The 24903-nt window shown below is 42.8% G+C and overlaps 1 protein-coding gene across 1 annotated transcript in view; it reads right to left on the bottom strand.

Moving 5' to 3' along the window:
• FAM120A (family with sequence similarity 120A) overlaps positions 1 to 24903 on the bottom strand; it is a 117472-nt gene that overhangs the window by 44388 nt on the left and 48181 nt on the right. The window contains exons 6-7 of the mRNA XM_040245618.1: positions 8545 to 8642; positions 8029 to 8306 (exon numbers count right to left, since the gene is read on the bottom strand). Coding sequence (XP_040101552.1) covers positions 8029 to 8306; positions 8545 to 8642 — 376 coding nt within the window. The remainder of the gene's footprint in view (positions 1 to 8028; positions 8307 to 8544; positions 8643 to 24903) is intronic.

The raw sequence follows: 24903 nt of genomic DNA, 5'->3' as shown, positions 1-24903 counted from the left end.
TACTTGACACATGTTTTATATAGAAATATAACATGTATTACCTACAATTTTATATATTTAAGGATATCCTATCTACAAAATGCACACATGAACAGCTTAATGAATGTCTACAAACACACCACGTAAGCAACACAGGACTGACAGGCCAGAATCCCCTTCTTGACCTGCTCCTGAGACTTCCTCAAGGGCAACAGTTATTCTGACTTCTAACAGCAAAGACTGCTTTCATACACCACATACACAGAATCATGCATTTGTACACTTTTTATGTCTGGGAGTTTTGGCTCAACGGTATTACTGCAGTGCTGGTTCCGTCTCAGGGCCACATGCACTCAGGGCTGCGGAGGCACGCCACAGCTGGGTCTACAATCCAGTCCTACAGGAGATCCCTGCCCCGGAAGCACTTAGTATTTTCTGCTGTTCTTCGGTTGGCCTTTTGGGAGGAAATGCAGTGAATCTCAGCATAGTCTAATCTGCACCCCTCTGATAATAATGAAGATGAGCATCTTCCCATGTGTGATATTTTCTTTTGTGGTGTGCCTGTTCAAACATTCTACAATAAGTGGACAATGTGCAGAACGCTCTTAAGGACTTGTAGGAAGTCATCATCTGTTCTGCATACAGGTTCTTGGTCAGGGGCATGGATTGCAATTATCTTCCATGTCCTGCTGGGCTAACACCCCTCCCTCTCTACGACAGATTTAAGTTTTTATAAGTGATGCCCTGATGTGAACAGGTGACTCATTGGAAAAGTCCTTGATGCTGGGAAAGACTGAGGGCAGAAGGAGAAGAGGGCACCAGAGGATGAGATGGCTGGATGGCATCATTGATGCAATGGACATGAACTTGGGCAATCTCCGGAAGATGGTGGGGGACAGGGAGGCCTGGTGTGCTGCAGGGACACCAAGAGTTGGGCATGACTGGGTGACTGAACAATCGCCACGTGTGATGCCTCGTCTTGTACAAGTTGGCTGCGACTGGGTGCAGCCTCCCCTAACCACCCTGTGCTCGCTATTCTCGTTTCTGTGTTTCACGATACGCATCACATTCAGCATTACTATCTGTTTCACTCAGTCATGAACTCTACAAAGATAATAAAATCATACAGTCACTACAGAACAGGTGTGCAATAGCTGAATGACTAAATCACATAATTGTAGCCTAAATGGATATGGCAAAAAAGGCGTAAAATCTGGGTTTTATATGGGTACACTGTAGTGGGGAGATCATGCCATGTGACTAACATGGAAGCTCGTCCCACTTAAGATCACGTACAATTTTTATTTATAAATCTTAGTTTTGTTTTATAAACTAAACTAAAAAGTTTACCAAACTAAAAAGTTATCATAACCTAAATGTTTGCAAGATCTTTTAATACTGTACTATAAAATCTAAAATTCTGCCTGAAAAACATCTTGACAGTGGCTAATTTTACAAAGTTCAGAATACTTCAATAGGATAATTATATTACTTTATAACTTAAGAAAACAAAATATTTGATACAACAAATGCTGTGCTTTGAACAACAAGATGGATTAGAAATTTCTGGATATTTGTATATTCAGTTAGGTTAGATTTTGCACAACTGCTCCCACCTAATAATCACACTTGGAACTGCTAATGGTGTCATAAGTTTCATCAGCTTTGCCCTGAGAAAACCTGGTGAGACCCAGGCAGGCCACAGGGAAGTGGATGGGGCAGGACAGGAAGCCTGCATGTGTTCTGGATTTGAATTTTCCTGCTCAGCCAAAGGCACAACTCTCTGTGGGTAAACTTCAGGTTCAGGAATCCATTCACAGCCACAGCAACAACTGGATTCAAACCCAGACCCACCATTACAGACATTACCCCATGCTATTACCAGAAAGCCATGAAATGCATTTATGATGCAGCAGGCAATCAACAGAAGAGAACTACCCTCTTACCCAGACAGGTGGCAAGGAGGAAGGCCAGCAGCACACAGAACTCACCAGGATGAGAATCTGTGAATTCTCAACAGGCGATGCAAAGCCTCACTTCACTCCAGGACACCTGGGACTTTTTCTGTACTAAAGCTGGTTGAAAGTAGCCAACTGTCCTAACCACTGAATTCTCTCAAACACATTTTTTTTAGTTAGCAGGTTGGTGATGCTAGGATGGAAGTAGACTGGTGTCCATATTTATACCAAGTGTCTGACCCATCACAGTGACTTCTCACTCACGCACAGCTGTCCTGGGTGTGGTTTGCTCTTGTGGAACAGAAAAGGAAGATAGCATTGACCACAAGCTGACTTATTTGTCAACAAAAAAGGAAGAAAGGGCAAATAAAATCAAAAGGGGGGACTTCCCAGGGGTTAAGCATCTGCCTGTCAATGCAGGGGACATAGGTTTGATCCTTGGTCTGGAAACTAAGGTCCTACATGCAGTGGGGCAACTGAGCCCATGTGCCACAACTACTGAGCCTGTGCTCTAGAGTCCTTGAGCCGCAACTACTGAGCCTGCGCTCTAGAGTCCTTGAGCCGCAACTACTGAGGACTGAGTGCTCGAGAGCCCATGCTCTGCAACAAGAAAGTCCGCGCAACGAGAAGCCCACACACTGCAACTAGAGAGTAGCCCCAACCCGGTTCAACTACCCACATGACAAACAGCTAGTGCAGCCAAAATTAATTAATTAATTAACTTAAGAAAAACAAAAGGGAAGAAGAAAAACATGAGCAAGGTCAAATCCTCAGTAGCAACATCTAGTGTATGTGGATAAGGTCATAGATATGGTTAAACCATATGAAAGTTTCAACAAAGGTACATATATTTTCATTTTCACCTGCTCCCCATCCCGAGAAAGGAAGAGAGACTTGACCCACAGCCTGCTCTCATTCAACAGACCCCCAAGAGTTCTGATTGCCAGGTGTTCCTACTATATAGGGTGAAGACTTGAGCTCCCTGATAAGGGAAGCCGCAAGAGTATCACATACATAAATATCCTTTATAGGTACATCTCCCTATGCCCCAAATTAAGCTAGGGTCACATACATTCAGATTCTTTCAGAAGTACTTGTCTCATTCTTATGCAGCAGTCAAGATGGAGCTCTTGTCCTGGACACTCCTCTTACGTGTTTGTCAAAGGACTTCTCATGGCTTTTCCTACCCAAGTGAATGTTCAGAAACACCCGAGTCAGATGAGGTTGACATAAAATGCCTACATGGGTCAGTAAGTGGCTAGAACTTACACAGACCCCCCACCTAGGATGGCAAAGATAATAATTAATTCTAACCAAACATAAATATAATTCAGAATAGCTTTTCTCAAAAGATATTATGTGTTACCTAGTGCTAAAAAAAAAACCCTCAAAATATAAATGTAAAGTAGCCATTTGTCTGCCACAACAGTGTAACAATCTGAAAGGAAAACTGAAGCTTATTTAGCCTGTCTGGGACTGGGTACCCTAGGGCCAGGGTAAAATGTAACTATCTTTGCAAACAGTTTCTCTAGAAAGGAAGCCTCAGAGGACTTCAATACCAACTTGACATAAAATGCCTGCATGGGTCAGTGAGTGGCTAGATCTTACACAGACCCTCCACTTTTGATGGCAAAGATAGTATTTTCAACCAAGCATAAAAGTAATTCAGAATAGTTTTTCTCAGAAGATATTAGAAATGTAGAACACCAACAGCACTTAAAGGAAAACAGATGCATTAGAAGCAGCGTGTTCCCTGGGATACTAGATGAAGGGTGCTAAATGAAACTCTTTAGGTATTTACATTAAGAATGAAGTAAATGTTTTGGTATTTTATTGGCTCCATGGTTATTTTTTCAATAATAGTGATAGCTGAAACTTACTGTGGTCATTCATCAACTAATTTAAACCATGTACAACCCAAAGACCTCCTAGTCACACTGGGAGCACTGGGCCCATGGAGTTTCAGACCACATTACCACAAGTGGCAACTGGTACCCGGCAAGACGAACCACAGGAGGTTGGGGGACCGGATCCTGACAGCACTGGGTTTCTGCGATGGTTGGCAGTCCCTCGGGCACTGACAGCAACCTCTTATAGGCTGCACGAAGACCAAGGACGTGCCAGGAAAGGCCAAACCTCATGCCCCACCAACTCCACCAACGCCCCCCACTGAGCTTTATCTTCAAAAACCAATGTGGGACTTCCCTGCTGGTACAGTGGCTAGGACTCCATGCTCCTAGTGCAGGAGGCCCTGGTTCGATCCCTGGTCAGGGAACTAGGTCCCACGTACCACAACAAGGAGTCTGCATGCTGCAGCTGAAAGATCAAAGATCCTGCCTGTTACAACTAAGACTTGGCACAGCCAAATAAATAAATACATAAAGATAAAGAAAAAAACACCAATATTTGCCAATTTCATAGGTTAATAAAAGGTACCTTGTTAGGTTTTAAGTTACCTTCCTTTTTCTTTTCTTTAAATGAAAGTAAACACCATACTTTTATGTTATTGACCATCTGTTTCCTCTGTGAATTGCATGTTTATATTCTTTTTAATTTGTAGGAAGCTGGGTGTTTTTGAGGGGGAGGAGGGGCTTATTTGGGGGTTAATTCTGGGGCAGGGTATTTTAGGGAGGCATACTCTTATAAAGTCCCCATTAACTGTCCACATAATCTTAAAAAAAAAAAAAAAAGCCATTGCTTTTCCATTGGGGAAATGAGGTCACTTATTTTGTAATCTTCCACATTCAAGATTATTTCCCAGTACCATGGGGAATATGGTGGAAATGCCTGAGGGAATCAAACAGGAAAGGGCACACCCAGCCAGGGGCAGTTCAGGCCTCCCTCTTTTCTACTGTACAACTCAGTGTCTTACGGGAGGGCAATTACAAATGCTTCTACAGTCAATCTGCAGAGGCTGGTACAAAAGGTGGCACTTCAGTTAAACTGTACAGTAATTTCCCCAGCCAAATGGCCTGGTGACCCAGACACCTGTCTGAAACTCTGGGATCTTTACAGCCCCAAATCATTCCAAGCAGATACTGGATGCTTTCTATCACACTTAGAACTCAAGACTCCACACCATCCAGCCTTCATCTCACTTGACATCGCAGCCACACTGGCTTCCCCTTCTTCCACCCTGCATTCTCGTCCAGCTTTCTCCCCACTCTGTCATGGCTCAGATCCTGCCTCACTGGAAGCACGCTCACCCGGCCCACTCATCTGGTGCTTGCTTCACATGCTCAGCACGTGGGTGCTGCCTACCACCATGCTCACTGATAGACAGCAAGTGCTCAAGTGTTGCTTGGCTAAATGAACTGATGATTTCTTTCCCTCAAGAGCATCCTGAGAGCACAGTGTAGACCCAGGAGTTCCACCCTAAGTCCAAACCAAAGGTAAACCAAATCTTAACTGACTTGACTTAACTTAACTGCCCCTACTTAGCTTCTAAACTAGGAAAGAAATTCTCTGTCCTCTGCATGGCCTCAAAAATGCACACATACAACTTATTCAACCAGAATCCTCACCCTGAAATAATGAACACTGTCCTTCTTAGCAAGAAAGGGGTGCCCATAATCAGGGTTGATCCTACTCTGCCTGTCTTATGACCCTGAACCTCTGGTACAAGTTCCTATCCCCTTTTCCTTCCATCCTTCTTCTCAGTTTTAACATGTCTACGTATTGTGTGTTATTCACTCAGGCATGTCTGATTCATTGTGATCCCATGGACTGTAGCCAGCTAGGCTCCTCTGTCCCTGGAATTCTCCAGACAAGAATACTGGAGTGGGTTGCCATTCCCTTCTCCAGGGGATCTTCCCAACACAGTGACTGAACCTGAGTCTTCCACACTGCAGGCAGATTCTTTACCGTCTCAGCCACGTCTACTTCTTATTTGTTATAATAAATGGAAAAACAGATTCAAAGAAATGAAAACATCCCTACGCCACATAACTTGATCCAATCTTAGCAATCTTTCAGTTCCAGATTGTGCATGCGCTCTGCCTTTTCCACCACAATTCACACCAGGAGAGGGTGAGACGCCCACGCTACTCCCACATATGGAGATCTTACAGAGGCGCTTCCAGAAAAACGCAATAAAAATGCCCTCAGTTGGGAAAACAGACAGTTAAGCGCTACAGAGCTTAGAGGTAAGAGAGACAACTAAGACTGAGAAAAAACTCCAGGAAAGGCAACTGATCAGAACCTTCAGGAACAGGGCAGAGTGAGTATGCACAAAAAAAGGGAGTCACTCTCAATCTTGTTCACTCAAGTTCAACTCACTTCCTAAAACAGGGCGGTTTGCCAAATTAAGTAGGTAACTCACATTAGCTCTGCAACCCCAACCATAGAAACAGGATCGACACTGGACCTCCCCAGACCGGGGCCTTTCCTTGCTCACCATGCTTGTCATCTGTACAGGACTCTGAGCCACAAAGAGTGGCTCTGGGTTTTATTTCTCCCTGTGTTTCAGAGTCTAGAAAGAATGCGCTCTTGTTGCTTAGTCACTCAGTCGTGTCTGACTCTTTCGCAACCCCATGGATTGCAGCCTACCAGGCTACTCTGTCCATGGGATTTTCCAGGCAAGAATGTGGGAGTGGGTTGCCGTTTCTTCTCCAGGGGATTTTCCCAACCCAGGGATCAAACCTGCATCTCCTGCGCACAGGCAGATTCTTTACCATTGTATACTATAGATACTTTGGTCTTGCTAACATGAGCCAATTTTTAAAAGAAAACTTACAGTTCCTTAGAGAGTGAAAGGGCTCCTGAGGCATATATCGGCTGTTCTCAAACTTCCTGCACTAAAGAGTCACATGGTCTCATCTACACATGCAGATTTCTAAGCCTCAACAAAGCAATTCTCATTTGGTAGGTCTTCAATGTTACCTTCTTAGAAGGTTAATTTAAAAGTTTGAATAATAAATTACAACTTTTTACTTCATTTTTAGAATTTTAGGACTGCACATACAGCAAGTAAACATTTGGGCACTTTATGCCTCTCTGTTTCACAACAGCATACATCCCTGGATGGCAGCAAACTCCTCAGTAACTGCCCATTTGGGGCCCTAGTGGTGACTAAGTGGTAACTTAGTGACCTCCCTGCTGGGGAGGTCAGCAGACTTAGTGCCCATTTTACAGATGGAGAAAAGGAGTGCAAAAGAGGAAAAATCTCTGGCTTCAGATGGCACACCCATAAGAACTTGCAGGAAGACTGGAAATTGTGTCTCAATTTTTTTTCAGCAGAAACTGACATAGCAGTAACTAGCCTTGGGCATCTACTGTGAATCAGAGTTCAAACCGAGGAAAAGAGATGCAGATGCAAAGAGAAAGACTGTTCCTTTCCTTTCTTCTTTCTCTTTCTGAACCAGGTTTCTTAGAAACACAAGGTTATATAAGGGGAGGAGGACAACTATGCATTTCAAGACTTTCTCCATCAGATTCTAACAAATTAATATTTGAAAACTCATTTATTCAGGGACACACATTGCTTAAAATATTCCTCTCTACAGGGAGAATTTCAGCCTGGGTCTGGCAGCTTTCTACAGTTTTGGTTAGGTGAAGAGTGTTATGTCAAGAATAGTCCTATGATCTGGGGAGTTGGGATTCAAGTTATTGAATTCAGAACAAAAGGAAATTCTGATTCCCCTTCAACCCAGGAGCCAAGAGACTGAAAACCACAGAAGTCTAATTTAAAATGCTTTCTGAGGGTGGGAGCAGGGAAATCACAGCCCAAAGAGAGTCAGGTAGAACTTAATCAGATAACTTTACCACATTTGGTGGTCACACAAAGTTTGCTAAAATTGCACCCAAAAAAGAGGGGAACCCAAGAATTGGGGCTGGCATAGTACACACTTTCAACCTTGGAAGCCCATAGGAAATGTTTAACCTTTTCCCTTGGTCTGAGGAATCCCAGTCAAGCAAAGAGTAACTGTGACCTACCTACAACAAACAGCATCTTTGAACACAACCATCAGTGCCGTGGGCCAGCCAGCCAGCCAGCCAGCAGGCAGCTTCTCCGGGGACTACAAGCTACTTAAGCAGCCTAAGGCAGCTGCTACACTTCCAGGAAGCACCAGCTACTCCATACACCACTCACTTTGCAGCTCCTCCACTGCCTTCATCATTGTCTGAAGATGATGACGTAGAAGAACCAGGAAAGTATGCTGAGTCCACGTGATTGGGACTGCCGCTTGGAGCTGGGTTGATTGGGGAGGACCGTTCATACAGTGGGGTATGTTTTCCTTCATGAGGAATGTTACTGTAGTTCTGCTCAGTCAGATTCTTTCCGCTGGTTTCCAAGGTGAGAGCCGGCTCAGCGAGGTTGTACGGGTGTGGACCCTGGCCCGGAGCACCTGGGCTGGGCACCTGGGGGGCCTTAAACAGAGCATACAAATCACGTGTGCACACATACTGCATGCCCCAGAACACATCAGCATAACCCGGTCTTGGCTAAATTTTAATTCAACAAACTCTGGCACCTACTTCACATATTAGGAGTGTTAAGAAATTATCTAGCATTCATTAAGATTTGATTCATATGTAGCTTTCAAGGCAGCTGTCCCCCACGACAAGGCTGGGCAGACCAGCTGCGGATGGACAGGAAAGGCCTTACCACAGGCTTTGCTTGCAGAGAGGTCTGTGGAATGTTGAGCATCTGGGGGGGGACATACGGTGGCACTATCCCAGGCATTCCAAACGGATTTGGTCTGGCTGTTTCATCAATACGGAAAGAAAACAATAAACAACTGTGAGCAGGACATTCCCCAAGACACAGCACAGCTAACACACTGCCAGCTGACTTACACCTCCAGGGTGCAAGCACGTCACCGGCCCCACTTCCCAGAAACCTTTAAAAATTCATGCTTAATATTGAAAAATATTTAATCTTATGATGATCAATTTCATACACGAGGGCTAGATTTCTAACTTTCAAGAATTTTCAGTTACTATCTGACTGTGTTTCTGTTTAGGTTCATTTCCTTGAATGCCTGGTTTGTCTCTGTCTGTAACCTAACAGATGTTCTCATTCTCTGCTCATTGCTGACAAAGCTGGAAGCCCTGTAGTACTCTAGGTTCGAAAGGAATAAAAGGACACAGCACTTCCCCTACCGTATGTGAGGCAACAGAATTCTTCAATTTAAACTAAAATTAGGTTCTAAGCCACTAGCACACTTTTAAGTATAAAAAGTGAAATGTGGTAGTTCTTATATATATATTCCTGGTTGTTTTTTTTTCCCATTGTTAAGGAAACCATGATCAGGTTACATATGCATTACACAGGCAGTGCAGAGTCAGTAACTTGGGATTTTGTGCTTCCTTAGAAGATGACTTTATAAACCTGGTGTTTGTTCTTCATTATCCTCGTGCTAACTTAAAACACTGAAGCATAGAATGGAAAACATGTAGAGAAGTAGACCCAAACACAGCGTTAGGCAGGATTGGGTCCCCTATCAGCTTAAAGACATGACATAAAGCAATCAACGCAGTCCAAGGTCCAGAAAACTCCAGGTCCACAACATTCGGTCTCCTTGCAGATCTGAGGAGAGGAGGGGCCAGCATGAGCAAGGCCGGCAGGCCAATGGCCTGAGCATGCAGTGACAGGGGACTGGTGTGGCCCTTGTGCTAAATACACTTCACAATATCATGGTTTACCGATGTGATAAAAATGAGGAGACTCCCTAGGGTTTTGTGGGGTGCCTGAGAAGACAGCCTATGAGGGAAAGCACAGATACTACAAGACCCGAGGCTGGCATCAGGACTCAGACTGCATTCAACACAGAAAACACACCCTGAGAGAACACTCGATAGACACTACCGAAACCCCCATGGCCACACGATCTCATTAGGTTCCATTTAGAAACAGAACAAGACCAAGTCTAGAGTCACCACAACGCAAACGCCATTTAGCACAGGAAGAGCGCTTTTCTTAACTCAAAATCCAAGTGACACCAGGTGAAAAACAAACAACCCACAAATCACAATTTGTCAAGAAAAATAAACACACATTTAATTTAATTCAAAAAAATAACTGTTGCTGTTCAGTGGCTAAGTCATGTCTGACTCTTTACGACCCCATGAACTGCAGCACAGAGGCTTCCCTGTCCTTCACTATCTTCTGGAATTTGCTCAAACTCATGTCCATTGAGTCAGTGATGCCATCCAACCATCTCATCCTCTGCCACCTCCTTCTCCTCCTGCCCTCAATCCTTCCCAGCATCAGGGTCTTTTCCAATGAGATGGCTTGTCACATCAGGTGACCAAAATATTGGAGCTTCAGCATGAGTCCTTTCAATGAATATTCAGGGTTAATTTCCTTTAGGATTTACTAGTTTGATTTCCTTGCTGTCCAAGGGACTCTTAAGAGTCTTCTCCAACACCACAGTTCAAAAGCATCAATTTTGGGCACCTAGCCTTCTTCATGGTCCAACTCTCACATCCATACATGACTACTGGAAAAACTATAGCTTTGACTAGATGGATCTTTGTTGGTAAAGTAATGTCTCTCCTTTTTAATATGCTGTCTAGGTTTGTCATAGTTTTCCTTCCGAGGAGCAAGTGTCTTTTAATTTCACGGCTGCAGTCACCATCCGCAGTGATTTTGGAGCCCAAGAAAATAAAATCTGCCACTGTTTCCATTTTTTCCCCATCTATTTGCCATGACGTGATGGGACCAGATGCCATGATCTTAGTTTTTTGAATGCTGAGTTTTAAGCTAGCTTTTTCACTCTCTTCTTTCACCTTCATCAAGAGGTTCTTGAGTTCCTCTTTGCTTTTTGCCGTTAAAGTGGCATCACCTGCATATCTCCTGCATATCTGAGGTTGTTGATATTTCTCCCAACGATCCTGATTCCACCTTGTGATTCATCCAGCCTGGCATTTCATATGATGTACTCTGCATAGAAGTCAAATAAGCAGGGTGACAATAAATGCCTCAATGTACTCCTTTCCCAATTTTGAACCAATCCGTTGTTCCAGGTAAAGTTCTAACTGTTGCTTCTTGACCTGCATTCAGGTTTCCCAGGAGATAGGTAAAGTGGTCTGGTATTCCCATCTCTTTAAGAGTTTTCCACATTTTGTTGTGATCCACACAGGCAAAGGTTTTGGCATAATCAATGAAGCAGAAGTAGATGTTTTTCTAGAATCCTCTAGCTTTTTCTATGATACAATGGATGTTAGCAATTTGATCCCTGGTTCTTCTGCCTTTTCTAAATCCAGCTTACATGTATGGAAGTTCTCAGTTCACATACTGCTGAAGCCTAGCTTGAAGGATTCTGAGCATTACCTTGCTAGCACGTGAAATGAGCACAACTGTACAGTAGTTTGAGCATTCTTTGACATTGCCATTCTTTGGGATTGGAATGAAAACTGACCTTTTCTAGTACTGTAGCCACTGCTGAGTTTTCCAAATTTACTGGCAGATTGAGTGTAGCAGTTTACCAGCATCATCTTTTAGGGTTTGAAATAGGTCAACTGGAAATCCATCACCTCTACTAGCTTTGTTTGTAGTAATGCTTCCTAAGAGCCCACTTGACTTCACACTCCAGGATGTCTGGCTCTAGAGTAGTGACCACACCATCACTGCTATCTGGGTCGTTAGGACCTTTTAAATACAGTTCTATGTATTCTTTCCATCTCTTTTTAATCTCATCTACTTCAGTTAGGTCCTTGTAGTTTCTGCCCTTTATTGTGCCTATCTTTGCATGAAATTTTCCCTTGGTATCTCTAATTTTCTTGTAGAGATCTCTAGTCTTTTCCCATTCTATTGTTTTCCTCTATTTCTTTGTATTGTTCACTGAAGAAGGCTTTCTTATCTCTCCTTGCTATTCTCTGGAACTCTGCATTCAGTTGGGTATATCTTTCCCTTTCTCACTTTGCCTTCTTGCATTTCTTTTTCTTTGAGACGGTTTTGGTCACTGCCTCCTGTACAATGTTAACCTCCATCCATAGTTTTTCAGGCACACTGTCTATCAGATCTAATCCTTTGAATCTATTTGTCATTTACACTGTATAATCATAAGGGATCTGTTTTAGGTCATACCTGAATGGTCTAGTGGTTTTTCCCTACTTTCTTCAATCTAAGGCTGAATTTTGCAAAAAAGAGCTGATGATCTGAGCCACAGTCAGCTCCAGGTCTTGTTTTTGATTGTATAGAGTTTGTCCATCTTTGGCTGCAAACAATATAATCAATCTGATTTCAGTACTGACCATCTGGTAATGTACATGTGATAGCCCCCCGCCCTCAAATAATAACATGCCCCAAATGCACCCTCTCATTCACTGAAAGAACACTGGGAGCACTGAGGCTTGGGCCACTGCTCACTTCTTACTACCCTAGAGAATCAGGAGCCTCAGAAGTCATGATCTGTTGGAAGATCTCATCTCCTAGTTCCGGGAGCTCAAGTTGGAAATGCCACAATTCTCTGATCCCAGCTCGCACAGACAGAAACGGTGGCCCAGCTTCCACCTTTCACTGAACAGAGACAGCTGCAGGACAAACAGCTGGGAATGGTGACATTGGTACACGTGCACATGGGGCTGATGGCCCGTCTACACACATGTCCACGTGCTCACATACAGGCAAATGTTCACCTCACACACTCACATGACATGTACATTTACCACACAGACATACATGTACATTTTCGTGCACTTGCACACACAAGGAGACACTCCTGATCAAACAGTTAGGTCCACAAGTTAACAAACCTCCACATATGAGATATATGATGCTCTAACTGTTAAAGTCCCTTAACTGGTGATCATGAATTTTAGCCAGATTTTGGGTGACAGTATTACAAAACCCACTCAAGCTCTAATACTGATCACTGTAAAAAGTCTAGTTTACAATCCCTTATAGCTGACCTGCCATACTTAATTTCCAAGTAGTAAGAATGAGAGACTGGACACTTCAATTATGCAGCAGTTTTCAAGTGAAGATGAACACTTATGTTTCACTCTATTTTTGACCATCATATGCTACAAACTTCCTGAAAGCACACACCTTCCCTAAAAAAAATGAAAGAGAGAAAGAAACCCTCCAATACAAACATACACAATTATAACTTAAAAGCAAAGATTCCCAAGGAGAGAATATTTTCTAAAGTCATATTTCAATCACTAACCTCAAACAAACTTTTGAGAACCCACAGAACTAGTTACTCTTCTGTCATAACCTAGTCTATTAAGTGAATTAATTTGTCTACATTTCTCTGATGGCTGCAGAAATGCCTGATACGCAAGGGCCTGCCTCTGCGTATTGCATGCCTTCCTGTAAATCAGTTCTTGTTCTCAATGCCCTCATGCAGCTAAGCAGAATCATTGTCTGCCTTCTGTGTGACAAGGCGTCTTTCTTAAAATTGACACCAGTGCACAGAACGGAGAGAAACATCACCAGTTCTCATTCTCTTCCTTTCACAAATACTAACAGAGGTAGACTTTTGTTCAAGTATGCAGAATGCAGACAGATGAAAGGAGAAAAAAGTGTTCAATTACTACATGAAAAACATTTTAATTAAAAAATATGTAAATATTAAACACTTGAGAATAAGAGAAAGCAAGCATGCATTGCAGCCCTTTCAATTGTTCTTACTTAGCTGTGAACTCTCATACATAAGATACGTTGTATAATATCCACTCTCTTGAATTACTCACTGTGCCTGTATGAAGCTAACCAGTTTTTCTCTGGATTAAAGTAAGATTTATTCATCTATTACTAGGCATGTTACTGTAACAATGTTACATTAAATAAACAGCAGTAACAAAGTAATATTCTAAAAATATTTGAGATGGGTGCTGATACATGATTTTCAAGTGATACACAAAAAACATAGCTTTGAAAAATTAAAGATGAAATAAATCAGTATATTCCCTACCAGCAACTAGCTTTCAGTGCCTGTAAAAAACAATGCGAAATTTTCAAACTATGGTAACCATTTTGACACATTTACTCAATACCAATATTCCACAGAAGTTAAGGCACAAAGTTATATGAAGGAGAACTTTACATAATTTGTTTTCATCCTTGGGCTTCCCTGGTGGCTCAGATGGTAAAGAATCCACCTGCAATGCAGGAGACCTGGGTTCAATCCCTGTGGTTTGGGAAGATCCCCTGGAGAAGGAAATGGTAACAAATCTCTTCCGTCCCTGAGTTTAAACAACATGTGCATGGACCTCAAAGGATATAGCATGATTCAATTTCACGTGTTACCTGAGTCTTACAGAGCAGGGACAAGTTTATCCCAAATTTTACTCAAATCTATTAAATTCCAGGAGTTTTACCTGGAAAATCCCATGGACAAGAGGAGTCTGATGGGCTACAGTCCATGGGGTCACAAAGAGTCAGACACGACTGAGCAACTAACACCTCTCCCAAATGAATAACTTCTGAAGGTAAGTTTGGGAAAGGGACAGTGGGAACCAACAGGACACTGGTATGGCCTCTGAAGCCTGGTAGTTCTGGCTGGATTGAAGACCAGGCACGACGGCTCAGCCAAGGGAGTCATGGGGCTTTCTGGGCAGGGGGAAACAGAAATCGTCCCGGGCTTTTAGAAGACTGAACTTGGTTTCCATTGAGGACCAACTCCCAGGAGCTCAGAGCTGGGGCAGCTGATGCCAGCCTACAGCATCAGCTGGCAAGACCACACAGTTAAGGTCAGAGGTCACCGTTCAGGAGAGAAGCCCCCACAATGGAAGATTAAGTACGGGGCCAAGAAAAGTAAGATCATGAATAAAGAAGTAGGCACCCAAAAGAGTTATAAGCAATGAAAAACAACCTGGGGAAGCACATTTCAGGTCAACATAAATATAAAGACCTATCTGAGAACTAGAGCAGTTCATCAATGACGGCACTGCTTTGAGTGCTTAACTGTTGTAGCAATAGTCCATGGTCGGGAGGTAGCCTGGTACTTACACAGAATTCCTGGCTATCCAAATTTCTTCTGTCCCTGAGTTTAAACAACATGTGCATGGACCTCAAAGGATACAGCATGATTCAAATTCACGTGTTACCTGAGTCTTACAGAGCAGTGACAAGTTTATCCCAAATTTTACTCATATCTATTAAATTCCTGTGTTCACTTAATCAGGTTTGAATGATAGGCATTAAACAGCAAAATCTCATCTAGCCACCTACACAGTTTATGGTAAATCAAGACAAAGTAGTTTCTGTCCATCTGTGAATTCTAAAAAGCACAACCTCAAAGAAGAGTCTAAAGGCCTTTATTTGGAAGTCACTGATAAACTGGACTGGCAGTCCCCTTCTGTCACTGAATACTGAGAAGCTACCAACAGACCTGATGACAAGCTGTGTCCACCTCAGGAAGACACCCTTGCAGTCTTTTAAACCAGACAACAACTAAAAGGAGATATATTTTCAGTTCTTCCAAAATGACTAATTTTCAGGTTTTTTTTTTTTTTAATGACCCTTCAAAAAAACCACAAGACCAGACAGCCTATAGCACTTCATATCACATCAACTGAAATAAACTCACTAAGAACTGAATGAAAGGTCACAGGAATGGACTGAGAGACTCCCATGACCTGCATGAGAATTAACGATAAAGAAGGAGAAAGAATAAACGGACTTTCTATTTAACATGATAGCATCTTAGCTTCTCTCTGGCAGCAACTGTTCTGTCAGACCCCTGGGGGCTTGACATCAATGCCATTTGCATTAGCTTTAACAAGACACAAACTGAAAACGATGAGCATGCACACATCTCAAAAAAAAAGAAGGGCAAACACAGAATGGCAGGTACAATACAGCATTTAATTAACAATCAAAACACTGTGATTTATTATTCCATATATGAGGTAAAGAAATATAAAAACCTTAAGGGGGGACAGACATGACTTTTAGAAAAGCCTAATGTATTTCTTTGAAGACATCTGTTCCATCTGTTTAGTGGGTACCCTAATGCTCGTGATACTATACTATCCTCTGTATTTTTCACTTACATTTAAAGCTTTCCATGGTAAGAAAATTTAAGGAAAAATACTGGAAAAAGTGGGTTTAGTAAACAAAGTTTTAAAGAATGAATATTATATAACTTTGTAAAGAATGCCAAATTTCAAGAACTTATTATTGAAGTATCAGTTCAGTTCAGTCACTCAGTTGTGTCCGACTCTTTGTGACCCCGTGAATTGCAGCACACCAGGCTTCCCTGTCCATTACCAACTCCCGGAGCTGACTCAAACTCACATCCATGGAGTTGGTGATGCCATCCAGCCATCTCATCCTCTGTCGTCCCCTTCTCCTCCTGCCCCCAATCCCTCCCAGCATCAAGGTCTTTTCCAATGAGTCAACTCTTTGCATGAGATTGCCAAAGTACTGAAGTTTCAGCTTTAGCATCAGTCCTTCCAAAGAACACCCAGGGCTGATCTCCTTTAGAATGGACTGGTTAGATCTCCTTGCAGTCCAAGGGACTCTCAAGAGTCTTCTCCAACACCACAGTTCAAAAGCATCAATTCTTCGGTGCTCAGCTTTCTTCATAGTCCAACTCTCACATCCATACATGACCACTGGAGAAACCATAGCCTTGACTAGACAGACCTTTGGTGGCAAAGGAATGTCTCTGCTTTTGAATATCCTATCTAGGTTGGTCATAACTTTCCTTACAAGGAGTAAGCTTTTTTTAATTTCATGGCTGCAGTCACCATCTGCAGTGATTTTGGAGCCCAGAAAAATAAAGTCTGACACTGTTTCCACTGTTTCCCCATCTATTTCCCATGAAGTGATGGGACCGGATGCCATGATCTTCGTTTTCTGAATGTTGAGCTTTAGGCCAACTTTTTCACTCTCCTCTTTCACTTTCATCAAGAGGCTCTTTAGTTCCTCTTCACTTTCTGCCATAAGGGTGGTGTCATTTGCATATCTGAGGTTATTGATATTTCTCCCGGCAATCTTGATTCCAGCTTGTGCTTCATCCAGCCCAGCGTTTCTCATGATGTACTCTGCATATAAGTTAAATAAGCAGGGTGACAATATACAGCCTTGATGTACTCCTTTTCCTATTTGGAACCAGTCTGTTGTTCCATGCCCAGTTCTAACTGTTGCTTCCTGATCTGCATATAGGTTTCTCAAGAGGCAGGTCAGGTAGTCTGGCATTCCCATCTCTTTCAGAATTTTCCACAGTTTATTGTGATCCACACAGTCAAAGGCTTTACATTAGACAAGCTTTAAAAATACTAAGGCAGGAAAAAAAAAAAACAAACAAGAACAACCTACTATGAAAGCAAACCTTTGTGAAGTCACAACAAAGTCCCAGAGGTACACTGTTGGGTGGGAACAAAGCAAGTTGCCTTATATGGATCCTGTGGCCTTGCTACAGCCAGCGCTTGCAGCAGGAGGCCCTGCATAGTGAGCCTGGGTGCATGGGCAATGGCAGCAGGTGGATAAGGTCCTGAGAGCAATGTTACCTGGCGCGCAGTGGCAGCTGAGGAGCTGAACAGAGCCACAGGAGCAATGCCATCACCCTCTATTCTGGTCAGGTCACACTATGGACTCTGCACAGCTACTGTCTCCCACAGTGGACCTGAACAGGCAACCCTGAGTCCTGGAGACCTTAGAGACTCTTCTCATCAGCCAAGGAAGCCCGGCAGGCACCATATCTTTCTTCACAGACTGTTTTCATGTTCAGGGGGAATTTCCTGACCATTCCCTCCCATGCTGAGAATGCACGTTGTCGGGGAGGTAGAGCTGTATTTTCAAAAAGATTGTCAACACAACCTAGAAGCCCAGGCAACAAACAACAGAACAGTTTGCTAAGCACCGTGCAGACCGCATCCACGGGAAGCCACTTTCTCAAGACATCAGAAAGTGATGCCTTCCAGCAAAGTCATGGTCCAGAATGACAGCCCACTGAATGGTTCTTATTTTTCCCTTAAACTGGAACTTGCACCTTTCTGAGCCCCAGTCCCAAGAGCTGGGGTTCAGGAGCACCAACTACAGTGTCTAATTATTCCTGTTAAGACAGGAGGCATTTATGTTCTCCTGTAGATGGGTCACCAGTGGTTGGAACTGAAGTTTGCCATTCAGCATTTTGTAAGTCAGGATCCTCTGACCCAGTCTGGAAGAATGTGGCCAACCTTGAGGGCATGTCAGGACACAGGCTGGTGCCGGCCCCTGACCTGGGCAAGCCTGTTCAGATAAAATGCCATGGGGCCTCTCTACCAGCACCTTTAAAGTTTCTATAGCCAGAGGTCCTTTCTTTGGGGACACTATATAGAATGTGTTCTTTGCTTTAGTGGTGACAGCTCCTATTTCACTATGGTTCTCTTTGCACAATTCTCTATTATTTGCACATACACTGCTGCCCTGATGGATCCCTTGGTCTCCACCAGACGTCCATGTCTGTGCTCCAAGGGACCCAGGGCCACGATCCCCTCCCAACTTCCATCTCCCTTCACACGCCCGTCTCAGATTTCATCATCCACCTAAAAGGTTAAGTATGTTCAAACCTCCCTCCCATTTCAAGCCCTTTATGGAAACAATTCAGGTAGATTTGGGGGACTGGTGCTGGCCACCTATCCTACCCTCTTCCATATTTTACAGTATAGAAGAAGGTGCAAAGGCAAGACACTATTTTTCCTAGGATCCCTCACACCTTGCTGGGAACCAGGCAGTCACATGCATCCGCATGGGGTCTGGGAGCTCCGAGTGCAACAGACGCCTCTGCCTCCCCTTTTCTGACAACTGTTCTTGCCACAACTCCTCTGGCCGTTGCACTGCCCTCCCTGTGTCCCCAGCTCCACCCTGCTTCCCTGACCTGAGGCATGCTATCTCAAGACCTCCCTATAGAGTGCCCTCCACAAAAACCTCCCCAAGGAATCCCACCCATTTCCATGGCTCTAATTAGTACTCAGGGCACAGACACAATAAAGAAAAGCAAAGAGACCATTAATACAAAATTCATGGTGCTGGAGCACAGGGGAATGTGTCCAGGGAGAGACAAGGATGGGACTCTGATACTAGTAATACTCCACTGATATCTGTTTTATTTACTGTACAAATATACTGTACGTATGATAGTTTCAAAATAATTTTAAGTTTTCACAGTGAAAAAGCCTTCAATGAGTTTTCATGGTCCAAAGAGTAAGTCTAAGGTCCTACATGGCCACTGCACTCCAGCCCAACAAGCATCACCTTCTACTCCTTCCCTTGCTCTCCTGTGTTCCAACCACATTCTTGTTTCTTCTACATCCTGGCCTCCACCTCAGAACCTTTACACATTCTGTCTCCTCTGTATATATTCTTCCTCTATACTGTAATTTTGCTAAATTTCTACTTTATACTCAAACCTCACCTAAACATTAATTTAACTGAACAGAACCAAACACTGGTTTAATCAAGTATTGTTTTAACCAGGTTGGTATTCCTTGACTGTCTCTTGTTACATTCCTGTATAACTCCTCATCTCAATCATCTGAAAGGGCAACAATGACATCTGTCCTGTCTACTATCTTGTTCAACACTCAGCACAGTGTCTGGTAGGAAGCAAACATATCAAGGAGCTCATCTATTCTTTTTTTAAAAAATTAACAGACTATTTTTTGAGGAATTATACTTTATAGAAAACATAAGCAGAAGGTGCGCACCTTGCATTACTATGGTACATTTGTTACAACTGATGATCCAATACTGATGCAGCATGCCAGGCCTCCCTGTCCATCACCAACTTCTGGAGTTTACTCAGACTCATGTCCATTGAGTCGGTGATGCCATCCAACATCTCATCCTCTGTCGTCCCCTTCTCCTCTCGCCTTCAACCTTTCCCAGCATCAGGGTCTTTTCTGGTGAGTCAGCTCTTCACATCAGGTAGCCGAAGTATTGGAGTTTCAGTTTCAGCATCAGTCGTTCCATTCCAGCATCAGAATTCAGGACTGATTTCCTTTAGGACAGACTGGTTGGATCTCCTTGCAGTCCAAGGCTCTCTAGAGTCTTCTCCAACACCACAGTTCAAAAGCATCAACTCTTCGGCACTCAGCTCTCTTTACAGTCTCACATCCATACATGACTACTGGAAAAACCATAGCCTTGACTAGACGGACTTTTGTTGGCAAAGTAATGTCTCTGCTTTTTAATATGCTGTTTAGGTTAGTCATAACTGTTCTTCCAAAGAGTAAGCGTCTTTTAATTTCATGGCTGCAGTCACCATCTGCAGTGATTTTGGAGCCCAAGAAAATAAAGTCTGTCACTGTTTCCCCATCTATTTCCCATGAAGTGATGGGACCAGATGTCATGATCTTCGTTTTCTGAATGTTGAGCTTTAAGGCAACTTTTTCACTCTCCTCTTTCACTTTCACCAAGAGGCTCTTTAGTTCTTCTTCGCTTTTCTGCCATAAGGGTGGTGTCATCTGCATATCTGAGGTTATTGATATTTCTTCCAGCAATCTTGATTCCAGCTTGTGCTTCATCCAGCCTAGCGTTTCTCATGATGTACTCTGCATATAAGTTAAATAAGCAGAGTGACAATACACAGGCTTGATATACTCCTTTCCTATTTGGAACCAGTCTGTTGTTTCATGTCCAGTTCTAACTGTTGCTTCCTGACCTGCATACAGACTTCTTAAGAGGCAGGTCAGGTGGTCTGGTCTTCCCATCTCTTGAAGAATTTTCCAGTTTGTTGTGATCCACACAGTCAAAGACTTTGGCGTAGTCAATAAAGCAGAAATAGATGTTTTTCTGGAACTCTTCTGCTTTTTTGATGATCCAACAGATGTTGGCAAATTGATCTTTGGTTCCTCTGCCTTTTCTAAATCCAGCTTGAACATCTCGAAGTTCACGGTTCATGTACTGTTGAAGCCTGGCTTGGATACATTACTATTAACTAAAGTCTATAGTTTACATTAGGATTTCCTCTTTGTGGTGTGTATTCTGTAAGTCTGGACAAATTTACAATGACATAAATCCAGCATTACATTTTCACTGCTCTAAAAACTCCATGCTTTGCCTATTCACTCCTCTCTCACCCTCCAACCCTGGAACCCCTGATTATCTTACTGTGTCCATAGCTTTGTCTTTCCCAGAATGTCACAGTTGGAATCAAACAGTATATAGCCTTTCATATTAGTTTCTTTCCATGTATATTTAAGGTTTTTCCATGTCTTTTCATGGCCAAGTAGCCAGTCTCTTTTCAGCACTAGGTAACAGCCCATTGTCTGGATGTAGCAGTTTACTTATTCATTCACCTAGTTAAGGATATCCTAGTTACTGCCATGTCTTGGCAACTATGAATAAAGCTGCTATAAACATTCACGTGCAGGTTTCTGCGTGAACGCCAGTATTCAACTCCTTTGGGTAAATACCATACAGCAGGATTACTGGATCGTATGCTAAGAGTATGTTCGGGTTTGTAAGAAACTGCAACCATGTCTTCAGAGTGGCTGTACCTTCGTATTGTAATTCCTCCCAGCAAGGAATGTGGGTTTCTGTGTCCCAAGTCCTCACCGGCATTTGGTGGTGACAGTGTGTGGACTGTGGCTATTCTAGCAGTGTGCAGTGACAGCTCATCTGTTTTTCACAAGGAAGGCCATAAGGACACAGTGCACGCTTCTGCTGGCGCAGTGGGCCTCTGTGTCACTATGGCTTTTCACAAATAGGCAAGGATTGGCTGATGCCTACAGAATCCATATGCATGGACCTGAGGTGGCCTCTAATATCTGTGTTATTTGTTATTCTTAAATTCTGCCAATGATTCACAATGGAGCACAGCTAAGGTTTAAGAACTACTTGTTTAATCAGGGAGCCAAATACTACTGACAACTCAATTTTGACATATGTTATTTGTGCTTACATGTAGACTGAGGGTTCTCTGGCGATGGTGGCCATTCAATACAATGATGGAAAGGGAAAAAGTATACTCATCTCTAGATCCCCAATTCCCAACAGTGTTTCTGATGGGGGTAAATGCTTTAAAATTAATGTTAATCTCACCTGTAACTTACTTTAAAAATCTACCTAGTAGATATAATTCATAAATATATATAATAAATCAGATAGATATTATATATATCCATTATTGTATATATTCATAATATATAATTTCTGGGAGTCCACAGTATAAATACAGTATGGACCGGAAAAAGAAAGGGACTATGCACTATGCAGACAAGGCCTCCCAGCAACGGGACAGGGAGCATGTGCACTTCCTTCTATAAATTCCACACCATCCAATAACGGTATGGAGGTCTGAGGTTTTTTCCCTCAGTCCTGCAGAAAACTACCTAGACTCCAAAGGAAAAGCATGGAAGACACAGCAGTCACCTCCCAATGCCAGTCCACATGGATCTGGCCAGGAAGGTTTTTCTTTTGAAAATACAGAGTCCTGAAGCCAACTGAGATTCTGAAAACTATTCTGTGGTAGAACCTAAAATTCTAGCCAGATTAACAACTCAGGGTAGAATCAACTCTCCCCATTTTTATTCTCAGTAGTCATACTCTTGAGCTTCTACAATGATTCTGTAACATTTTTTTCCCCAAAACTCTACACATATTCTAGTTTCTAAAATGATTAATAGAGACAGGCTCTAATGAACAAGAAAGTTATGTTCCGCTTTGGTTGTTCAAAATTCTGAATGTGTTTTCTTGTAGAATAACATAATGAACTATGATTTGAAAAGACCACTTAACGATCAACCTACTGCTTTTAGGAATATTTTTTGAGGAAAATATGTCTTAGGTGCTCATGTGGGATGCCAAGAAAATACTTCCCTAACTCAAGAAAGCATTTCCCTAACTCTTCTAGGGTTCTGATTTCCATTTCAGTCATCACTCTCCATTTAGTGGGTCCCTGCAAAGAAAAGAAAAGCAGGAAGGAAAAATGGTTTTTGCCTTCTGACGAGGCTTTACAAATAGCTGAAGACAGAAGTGAAAAGCAAGGGAGAAAGGGAAAGTTACGTCCAACCAAACGCAGAGTTTCAGAGAGACAAGAAGGCCTTCTTCAATGAACAGTACAAAAAAATAGAGGAAAATAACAGAAGGGAAAAGACGACAAATCTCTTCAGGAAAACTGGAAATATCAAGGGAATATTTTGCCCAAAGATGGGCACAATAAAGGACAGAAATGGTAGAGATCTAGTAGACGCTGAAGAGATCAGAGGAGATGAAAGGGATACATGGAAGGACGTACAAAAAGAGATCTTAATGAACTGGATAACTATGATGGTGTGGCCTGTCACCCACAGCCAGACATTCTGGAGCATGAAGTTAAGTGGGTCTTAGCAAGCACTGCTATCAGTAAAGCTGATGGATGTGATGGAATTCCAGTAGAGCTATTCAACACCCTAAAGGATGATGCTATCAATGTGTTGCACTCAATATGTCAGCAAATCTGGAAGACCTAGCAGTGACCACAGGACTGGAAAGGGTCAATCCTCATCCCAATTCCCAAGAAGCGTAGTACTAATGTTCAAGCCATCGGACAATCGCACTCATCTCCCATGCTAGTAAAGTGAAAGTGAAAGTCACTCAGTCCTGTTCGATTCTTTGCAACCCCATTCTGGAGTGGGTAGCCTTTCCCTTCTCCAGGGGATCTTTCCAACCCAGGGACTGAACCCAGGTCTCCCATATTGCAGGTGGATTCTTTACCAGCTAACCCACCAGGGATGTCCCATGCTAGTGAGGTTATGCTTAAAATCTTGCGTTCTAGGCTTTAGCATTACACAAACAATGAACTTTCAGAAGTCCAAGCTGGGTTTAGAAAAGGCAGAGGAACCAGAGATCAATTATCAATATCCGCTGTATCACAGAAAAAGCAAGGGAATACCAGAAAAGCATCTACCTAAAGCCTTTGACTGTGTAGCTCATAACAAACTGTGGAAAACTCTTAAAGAGACGGGAATACCAGACCATCTTACCTGTCTCGTGAGAAACCTGTATGTGGGTCAAGAAGCAAGTTAAGATTCTGTATGGAACAAACTGATTGGTTCATGATTGAGAAAGGAGTATAACAGGGCTGTCTGCTGTCACTCTATTTAACCTACCTATACGCTGAGCACATCATGAGAAATGTTGGGCTGTATGAGTTACAAGCTGGAATCTAGACAGGCAGGAGAAGCACCAATAACCTCAGATAGGCGGATGATACCACTCCAAAGACAGAAAGTGAAGTGCAACTAAAGACTCTCTTGTGAGGAAGGAGGAGAGTGAAAAACCGGCTTAAAACTAAATATTTCAAAAACTAAGATCCTGGCCCCATTACTTCATGGCAAATAGAAGGGTAAAAGGTGAAAGTAGTCCCAGATTTCCTTCTTGTGGACTGTAAAATCACTGCAGATGGTGACTGCAGCCATGAAACCAGAAGACGACTGCTTCCTGGCAGGAAAGCTATGACAAACCTTAGACAGCGTGTTGAAAGTAAGGACATCACTTTGCCGACACAGTTCCTTACATGGTCAAGGTTATGGTCTTTCCAGTGGTGATGTACGATTGTGAGAGCTGGACCATAAAGAAGGCAGAGCACCAAAGAATTGATGCCTTCAAACTGTGGTGCTGGAGAAGACTCTTGAGAGTCCCCTGGACAGCAAAGAGATCAAACCAGTCAATCTTAAGGGAAATCTACCCTGAAAACTCACTGGAAGGACTGATGCTGAAGCTGAAGCTCCAGAATTCTGGTCACAAACAGCCGACTCACTGGAAAAATTCCTGATGTTGGGAAAGATTGAGGGCAGAAGGAAGAGAAGGCATCAGAGGATGAGGTAGCTGGATGGCATCACTGATGCAATGGACATGAACTTAGGCAAACTTCAGGAGATGGTGAAGAACAGGGAGGCCTGGTGTGCTACAGATCATGGGGTTGCAAAGAGTCAGTGATTAAACAACAGCAGCAGCACATAGAGACAAAAACCAGTGAGCACTATTTCCAGATACTTTTGCTTCTTTATACTTATCAGGAAAAAACAATACTGATTTTTACATTTATCTGTTTCTGCTGGTTCTGCTTGAAATAAACCTTCCTTCCCAACCTTGCCTCAC

The sequence above is a fragment of the Oryx dammah genome, unplaced genomic scaffold, assembly GCF_014754425.2.
Source record: "Oryx dammah isolate SB20612 unplaced genomic scaffold, SCBI_Odam_1.1 HiC_scaffold_1, whole genome shotgun sequence".
NCBI classification, from domain to species: Eukaryota; Metazoa; Chordata; class Mammalia; order Artiodactyla; family Bovidae; genus Oryx; species Oryx dammah.
Note: the sequence above shows the minus strand (reverse complement) of the source record. Positions and strands in the feature narration are given on the sequence as shown.